Raw genomic sequence first — 9,173 nt, forward strand, 5'->3', positions numbered from 1 at the left:
GAAGGACAAAAACAGGGCAATAAATAACAATTATTTATCATTTAACAGAGAGGCTGTGTTCATTGCTCAGTTTACTTGGACTGTCCATTTCTTTCTGTCCTCAATACTCCCAGTTTGAATTCCAACCAGTGTTTTGCGCAGTTTTTCACACAATGTTTCTGGTCCTGTTTTGAATTCAGTTCTGCATTGCCAATATTTTTATTGAATTTAGCACTATCATAAAGGTGCAAGATGGAACATAACTTTAAGATAAAAGGGAACATTAAATATTGAAGACAAAAGAGAAAATGATCAATTAGTTACCTAGTGTCATTATAGGTTACAGATGCAACAGAGTTAACAACCACTGCAGTTCCTGTGCAGAACACTTCATCAGCACCTAGCATTTTCTCCACTGGTATGGCACGTTCCATGACCTGAAAAATAATTCAGTTTTCAAAACCAAATATTTAGAAAATGAAACCATCAAGGTTGATTTACATGCTAAAAGATGAAGGCATGTTAAATACCTGATAACCCAAATCAATGGCAATCTCAATGATGGTTTTTCGTGTGATCCCAGGCAAGATGGTTCCATCTAATTCCGGGGTGAAGATAGCATTGCCCTTCACAAGATTAAAATAAAATATGGAATAAAAATTTAAACAAATTTTTGTTCAGAGATAATAAAATATTCTCCCCTTGGTTTGAACATTAAAGTTGTTAATAGTATTATTACATGGGAAATGTTTTTCTCATGTTGCATGAGACAATTACAAATTGTCTCATGCAACATACAAAAAAGTGGGTAGGACTCACTAAGGAGAGGAGAGAAAAAAAAAGTGAATTTCATCCACTTTTTTGTGTGTTGCATATTACACATTGTCTCATGCAACCTGAAAAAAAACATTTTCCTTATTATATACCCTATCATATACGTGCGTATGAAAGTTAAGGTTGTCGGTGTACCTTGACAACAAATACATTGCATGAAGAAGCCTCCTCTACATTTTTTCCAGTTGCTGAGTCCAAGAACAAGACATCAGAGAATCCATTAGCCTTTGCTGCGGTGGTTGCAGTATAAACCTACGGCATTGGAAATATATAAGGCTAATTAATACACTCAATGAAGAGCGAAAGAAGATACATATTAAATGGTGAAATAATGGTATTGCTATGCTTACTGGGGCATAATTGGTAACACTCTTGATCCCTCCGGTTCCACCATGGCCAGATATTGCTCGATAGAGTTTATCCTCAACTTTTAAGTTCAGTGGACCCTGCGATATAAAAGAAATTGGAAAATATGTGTATCATTTTAAAGAACGTAAAGTTGTATCATTTTAAATGAGAGAAAGAGATAGATAAAGGAAGAGAGAGTGGACAAAAAATATAAAGGTGTGGGTCCCACATCTTTGTGAGAGTGAAATGACATAAGTTGTATCATTTAAAAGGACAAATATTTTTCTCAAAGAAATTAGTAAGTTTCAATAAGTTTTGTAAGTTCTATATTTTCCTTATATTAACTTGTAAGTTCAATATTTTCTTTATATTAAAAGGGATAGGATATTCTAACAACCAATTAGTGTTATTACCAATTAATTTCACCAATAGATCGATTATGTTGATCCAACGGTTACATTTATTTCTATCTTTGTATGATTATGATTCCCCATATTTAATGTGAAAGCATTAAATATGAGAAATCATAACCATACATAGATGGAAATAAATATAACTGTTGGATCAACATAACCGATCTAATGGTGAAATTGATTGGTAGTAACACTAATTGGCATAGTTGTAAAACCCGGCCGGGTCGACCCGGAACCCGGTGAACCGGTCATCGGACCGGTTCGGGTCAAGCATTGGACTGGTCATGCATCGACCCGGTCAATCCCGGACAAAGTCGGCTAAACCCAGTCAGAATCGGTGACCAGGTGACCCAGTAACCCGGCCGGGTCATGCATTTAAAAAAAAAAAACCAAAAAACCAAAAATGTTTCATCTTGTCAAAAAAATGTAGAACTCATTTTAAATTTTTTTGTAATTTTATTTACTAGTATACTCTTCTACACTGACCTCAAATTTCAGCTTCTAATACTGAATCAATTCGCAGAATAATAAATTAAGAGAATGTGACATATATCGTTTTTAATGTAGTTGAATTTGAAAAATATGAGTTCAATGTCATTGAGAGGAATGTTTATGGGGATTCTGAGTTGCAATTTAAATTGACATAATAATAGCATGTATTTTTATTTATTTATGCTTCGTGTTTTTGAGTTTATTTAATGAACCTTGTTTAATTCATTTTAGATATGGAGAATATAATTGAATTTATATGTTTATATTTATATATATTTTATATATCTATATATATCCGAGTCAATCGGTCCGTCCAGTGACTCAGTAACCTAGTACCTCAACTGGGTCGATACCCGGGTCGAGTTTAATAACACTGCTAATTGATTGTTACAATATCCTTCTCCATATTAAAATACGAAAAATGTATATCATTTTAAAGGATGTAAAGTTGTGTCATTTTAAGTGAGAGAAAGAAATAGATAAATGAGGAAAGAGAGTGGACAAAAAATATAAAAGTGTGAATTCCACCTCTTTATGAGAGTGAAATGAATAAGTTGTATAATTTGAAAGGACAAACACATTTTTTATTAAAATATTCGTGTACTTTTAAAAGACACAATTTGTATCCTTTTAATATATTTACACTATGTCTTATTGATAAGACATCATGTTAATACGAAAAATTATTTTTTTTTTCTCCTTAATCACATCACCTGAGATTTAAAGTTAAAAAAGGAACAACTTTTCGTGGTAAGAGTAGGCCCGTTTGGATGGACTTTTTCTTTCTAAAAGTTGCTTTTTCTTAAGAAAAAAAAAGTACTTCTCTCTTTAAGTTTGTTTGGATGTCGGCTTTTAAAAAAAGTAGAAGTCACAAAAAAGTCAAAAACTTATTTTTTTTAGAAGCTAAAAATTTTAACTTCTACAAAAAGCAAAAGTCAAAAGTCAAATATTTTTTTCAAAAACTAAATATTTTTATAAAAATATAAATAATTTTAACTTTTATAAAAAGCACTTTTAAAATAAGAAAGAGATAAAAATTATTTTTTCTTGAAGTCAAAACAAACGGGCTCATCCTCTAACACTTTAAAAGGACACTTGTCCACTGCGCCCATATATAACTAAGTAAAAATCCATAGCTGACCTTGTAGTAGCAACTGACAGGGCAACAATAAACAAGAAATGTGTACTCAGGTGCTGGTGCCAAGCCTAACAAAGCTCCTGTTCCCATGAGCAACGGCCTAATATATAGTGACCCTTTCCCTGGAGGAGGCACCTGTTTGATTGAAATTTGAAGTTCAATTTTATTTTATTGTTTTCAACTTCTGATAGATGGAAAAGACCAAAGAGATGGACAGGAGGAAATACCCAACGTTTGTTGGCAAGAACTATCTGCTTTACAGCATTAACGAATTGGTCAATTGATGGGGATGGCATACACAATCTATCAGCACCTGCCTTCATGCGTAGAGCATTCTCCTCTGGTCGAAACACAAGTACACGTCCATCTTCAGTTCTATATGCTTTTAGCCCCTCAAAGATTCCCTAAAAACAACAATGTTTTGTGTTTGAGATTTTAGCTAGATTAGATTTGCGAACTATCATAAATTAACTATAAAATATACAACTTGGTACACTCTTTAACCTGTCCATAATTTAAGATCCCAGCAAAAGGACTAAGCTCTATGTTTCCATAGCGAGTGAGGGTTCCTTCTGAAAACTTATCTCCTTTTGCGCATTTCATGACATACATGTAATCTGTGGGAAGTACACTAAATCCAAGCTCATCCCAATTGATGTCAGCATTTGTTTCACCATTAGCCCTGTTTTTTCAGACAAGCAGGTGATCTAAGGTTTCCAAATCAGCAATATTATTATCTAGGGATACGATATTCTAACAATCAAATAAAGTTATTATCAACATTATTATTATATTTTAATAGTTGATTTTTGTTAATCAACTGTTATTATTTATTGTGAATTAATAATTAATTAATAAGTTTGATTTGTGAAAATAATAACCGTTGATTAGCGAAAATCAATGATTAAAATATGATAATAATATTATTTGATTGTTACAATATTATATCTCTATTATTAAAAACAAAAAATAAAAACCTAGGTGATGAATGTCTACTAAGAATTTGGAACGGAATGATAAATTTTATGTCATTGTGTACCTTTCAGAACCGTCTTCCCAGTTCCCTAAAATAGAAGGGGGAGCCATTTCTGCAAAGAAAAATCATGTCAATAGGTGTGCAAGACTCGAGACATATGTCTTATTCATTTCTAATTTTGATACATTGCTATAAATACAACGTCATTAGTTTTGATGAACAGACAATTATTCCTATATTCTATAAAATGTTTTTTTTTTTTGAGATATTCTAATTGATTATTGCTTTGTGATTAGTCTGATTCGGGACAGATTCTGAAATTAAGATTTTTAAACACTCATAAAGACAATAATGTGGAAGATCAAACACAATCTCACTTCCAATTGCTGAGTTTCCTAACGCCAAACTACTATTATTTAGTATATTCTATAAACAATGCGACGATTCCGAGAAACAAAAATATCAATGCCAGCTCATTTGGCAAATATGTGACAGATTGTAATGAAGCTTTACATCACCTATCAATTTCTAGCAGTGAAAATCGAATCTAAATCTTTCACCAATTAATCTCAATTTTAAGGCCAGTACTTTCAATCGATATTAACTTTGAACATTTTCATACATATAAAATGAAAAAATAAAATAAAAATGGAAGCATTGGTACCTTAAAGAGTTGTGTAAAATCTGCTGCCAACTTTATAGGCACCCTAATGTTGGGGTACAATGTAGAAAGGAGAAGAGAAATTAAGATAAATGAGAATGGTTTTGCAGAAATGGGAATGGGATATGATCACTGAGGATCTGATAGTGATGTTGTTAAGAGCCATGATGTGGAGGCCTTTTATATAGGAAAACTGAAACCGCATTGAATAAAATAACAAGTTGCAAAGCATGGCTCACATGGATGTGTTAATTAATATCATGTGTATCTTCATTCTCACTGAACAGTCAAGTATATATTATAGTCTAGATTTCAATACGATTTGATATTTTTTTTTCCCTGTGAAAGGCTTTATAAGGGCAGCAGTTTTTTCTACATTAAATCTTTTTTTTTTAAACTATTTTAAGGACACTGCGTTGGAATTTTTTACATTTTTATTTAAATTGATTTATCATTTAATTTGAAAATTAAATATCATATTTGAAACCCCGAAAACAAAACTATAATTGATTTGTAAGTAAATTTTTATATTTGAAACATATTTAAAATGAATGAATTATTTTTTATTTATATACCTTATTTTTCTTACTTATCAGCAGTGTTATTAAACTCGACCCGGGCATCGACCCAGTTGGGGTACTGGGTTACTGGGTCACTGGTCGGACTGATGGGTCACTGGTCAGACCGGTTGACCCGGATATATATAGATATATAAAAATATGAGCATATAAATTTAATTATATTCTCCAAATCTAAAATGAATTAAACAATGTTCATTAAATAAACTCAAAAATAAGAAGCATAAATAAATAAAAATGAATGCTATTACTATGTCAATTTAAATTGCAACTCAGAATCCCCATAAACATACCTCTCAATGACATTAAACTCATTTTTTTCAAATTCAACTACATTAAAATGACATATATTACATTCTCTTAATTTATTATTCCGTAAATTGTTTCAGTATTAGAAGCTAAAATTTGAGGTCATTGTAGAAGAGTATACTAATAAATAAAATTACAAAAAGTTTTAAGATGAGTTCTACATTTTGTTTGACAAGATGAAACAATTTTGGTTTTTTTTTTTTTAAATACATGACCCGACCGGGTCACTGGGTCACCGGGTTTGGTCGATTTTATCTGAATTTTGATCGGGTTTGACCGGGTCGATGCGTGACCGGTCCAATGCTTAACCTGAACCGGTCTGATGACCGGTTCGTCGGGTTCCAGGTCGACCCATCCGGATCGGGCCGGGTTTTACAACTATGCTTATCAGAGCTAAAATGAAGAAATTAATAAGGACTAAATTTTTAATTAATAATAAAATTAAAATTAAATTCAAATTCAAATCATATCCAATTTGATTAGGTTTCCTTTTTTTATTTAGTAAACAATTTGAGTAGATTTCTACATACAGCTAAACTCGCAAGAATCTCATAATCATATCAATTATACTCTAATCTTATAACCTTAAAAACAAATTATTAAATATATTGATTCCAAACACTCGTTTTGAGAAATTAAATAGTCACATTGTGAATTAAATCTTTAATAATAGGCAATGATTCATTTGATTTGATTTGAATTTATTCGGTTCTGAGAAATTAATTCACTCAAATTGTGATTGAGATTTAGGAAAATATGAAAGGATTTGATTTCATTTGATTTGAATTAAAAATCAAATTCTGTGTTTGGAACCAATTATAAAAAATTGAGATTTGAAGAAATCAAATGTTTTTATTTAAAGCTCAAAATGAATTGATTTGACTTTATTAAATAAGTTATAAGAATGATCCAGTTTTAGCATGATTGCGCATGGAAAATGCACCGAAAAGATTGTATCTTTTTATTAGTTGTTTTTGTTCCCTATGATTTTATAATCATAATAAGTGATAACCAATTTTGATGAACCCATATGCATGCCAGAGGAGCGAAGAAACTTTTTAATATGCCCCCATATGCGTTCACCTGCCCATCCTCTTTTAACCATTTTTAAACCCTTACGTACAGTCAATCCCGGAAATTTCTAAATCTGAATCTTAATCACACAATAATTATAAGAAAAGGTGGGTGTCATTTTAAAGAACTAAAGCTATGTTATTTTATGAGAGAGAAAGAGATAGATAAAGGAGGAGAGAGTGGACAAAAAAAATAAAGGTGTGGGTCCCACCTCTTTGTGAGAGTAAAATGACATAAATTGTATCATTTAAAAGGACAAATACTTTTTCCATAATTATAATACTAATAGTTGTTAGAATTTTTATAGAATTTAAATGTTACGAATAAGAAGTTGAGTGTAAAAAAATATTTTTTCACAGTCAAACCGATATAATTATTCACTGGTGAACAAACACGATTATTAACAGTTGAACAGACACGTCTCGTTATTGTTAATATATAGGCACCATTCATGGTGACCAAGTAAGCCATACTTGGTCAATTGGTCCTGTTATTTGCTAGACAGTAAGCCTACCAAGAACTTGTAAAACCAAGTATATCATACAGAGAGGAAAGGCTTCAGGGGGCATGTGGGCAGATTCATGATCGTCTCCAGCTTTAACTATAACCACCGTGGTAGTTAAAATTCTGATTTAAATCTTAGAATTTATGATTTTACGATTTTTTTTAATCAAAACGATTGTACCAAAATTCCAAACGCTTTTACGATTTTATGATTTTTCTTACGTTAAGATTTTACGTTTTGCGATTTTTTATCCTCTTTCTGATTTTAGGTAAAATTTCAATTTTAACTACCATGATAACCACAATAGAAAGCTCTTCAATCTGCTGGCCCAAGGAACTCGTGAACTGATCAAAAGTTCAAAGCTGCGAAAGATCGATTTGAATTTTTGATGGACAAAGGTTTATTACGTGATTGACTAATGCGTAAAAATTTAGATGATCTTGCATGTAAAATTGCATTGTATAATTTATTTAGCAAGCATTTAATAAAAAAATTATTTGATTTTTTACAGAAGTATATATGAATATCAGTCTCTATTTTATCATATTTGATAACCATGATATTGTTAATACATAAAGGTCGCCACTGGGCACGTTCATCCAGCCCACGCCATCATGTAACCAAAACAAAAAATTCTGTACAGTGAAAGCTACATGTTCTGCGTAAGGCAGTGTCCAATCAGGATTGGATGATTGATCTATAATTCAGGTGCCTTCTCTGGATACCTATGAGTTAGGTATCTTGGGGACAACAAATCACACACTATCTGATGGCCTTAGCCTTGGGAGAGGTGTAGGCTGCGTAAATAGGTAAAAAGAGATTAGGTCATACCTGTAACTTTTAGTTCCTATTTATAATGCTTACTTGTGGGCCTGTGCTGATCATGGGCCTCATTCTGGTCCATAACACTACCGAATCGAACATATATCCATCCATGATTTCAATCGGAATTTGTTTGAGACAAAGTTTAAATCCTTGATTCAAATAAATCCTTAGTAGGTCAATTATCAACTGAGCTACCATTGAGGGGTTTAAATAACTATTTACGACAAAGATATTTTAGACTATTTAATTAGTTGGTATCTTTATTTACTAATCCATCTCAACCGTCTAACTTCCGGGTTTTGCCTTACTTTCAGAACAGCAATTTCATCAAATCTTAACTAACGTAATTTTGTACAATATATAGTCATCAAAACAAAAGTAAGCGGATATAAACTTTGGGGGAAAAAAACTAAACTTTTCACGTTGCATAAGAAGTCTTTTCTTCTACTACTCTTACTTTAATATTTGTATTAGCCACTTTTCTATTTTTTACTTTTTTTTTTTTATCAAGATGAGCCCACTCATATCTCTCTTATTAGGAAAGTTCTAACTTCTCATACAACAAGAGAAGTTGCAAGCGCATAAATGGAGGAGAAAATCAAATGAGGATAGTTTAGTTAACACATGAGACCTAAATAGGAGAAAGTGAGAGTATATGTTCGATCATTCCCAATATCATTTTTTATAAAGGTTTAAAGCCTTAATCCTAGACTCGGTCCGAAGATAATTATTTTTTGTAGAAGATATATGTGATTTATAAAAAATAAAAAAATAAAAAAAACTGAAGAGAAAGAAAAAAAATAAAGTGTAGATTTTTATTTTTTTTAATGTCAGTATCAATAAAGTTTAACTAATTCCTATTCCATTTACGGAACCAAAGTGCTACTTTAGTCAAAGTCCAAAATTTCTTCTCTTTAGCACCATATATAGGAAGGGGTAATTTATTAATAGGTTAAGTATTAATAAATTTATAAATCTTTTCATTTATACATCCTCACTTAACTTGGAATCGAAGTGTACTCTTTCACTCGATCAGTTTAA

The 9,173-nt window shown here is 31.5% G+C and overlaps 1 protein-coding gene across 2 annotated transcripts; it reads right to left on the reverse strand.

The window, feature by feature from the left end:
- Positions 1 to 59: 59 nt before the first annotated feature.
- LOC133283549 (branched-chain-amino-acid aminotransferase 2, chloroplastic-like) lies at positions 60 to 3,886 on the reverse strand. Of its 2 annotated transcripts, XM_061480418.1 has the most exons (9): positions 3,709 to 3,886; positions 3,432 to 3,608; positions 3,208 to 3,339; positions 2,458 to 2,466; positions 1,164 to 1,259; positions 949 to 1,065; positions 510 to 605; positions 304 to 416; positions 60 to 181 (listed from the first exon to the last, which is right to left on the reverse strand). In XM_061480418.1, exons 1-9 carry the CDS (start codon positions 3,814 to 3,816, stop codon positions 67 to 69), a joined length of 963 nt encoding a protein of 320 aa, XP_061336402.1. In that variant the 5' UTR covers positions 3,817 to 3,886; the 3' UTR covers positions 60 to 66. The 2 variants fall into 2 exon arrangements, with proteins under 2 accessions (XP_061336402.1, XP_061336401.1); XM_061480417.1 differs by lacking the exon at positions 2,458 to 2,466.
- Between the last annotated feature and the right edge of the window lie 5,287 nt (positions 3,887 to 9,173).

This window comes from Gastrolobium bilobum, unplaced genomic scaffold (genome assembly GCF_033153095.1).
Source record: "Gastrolobium bilobum isolate Gb01-03AN ecotype WA unplaced genomic scaffold, APGP_CSIRO_Gbil_v1 utg9509, whole genome shotgun sequence".
Classification (NCBI taxonomy): domain Eukaryota; kingdom Viridiplantae; phylum Streptophyta; class Magnoliopsida; order Fabales; family Fabaceae; genus Gastrolobium; species Gastrolobium bilobum.

What these genes read in the sequence shown, in the direction of transcription:
- LOC133283549 (XM_061480418.1), bottom strand. Translation starts at nt 3,816, where the DNA reads ATGTATGTCATGAAATGCGCAAAAGGAGATAAGTTTTCAGAAGGAACC. An exon ending in GTGTTACCAATTATGCCCCA is followed by an intron (nt 1,066 to 1,163) that starts GTAAGCATAGCA and finishes CCAATGCCGTAG; the next exon opens with GTTTATACTGCAACCACCGC. An exon ending in GCAATGTATTTGTTGTCAAG is followed by an intron (nt 606 to 948) that starts GTACACCGACAA and finishes AATCTTGTGAAG; the next exon opens with GGCAATGCTATCTTCACCCC.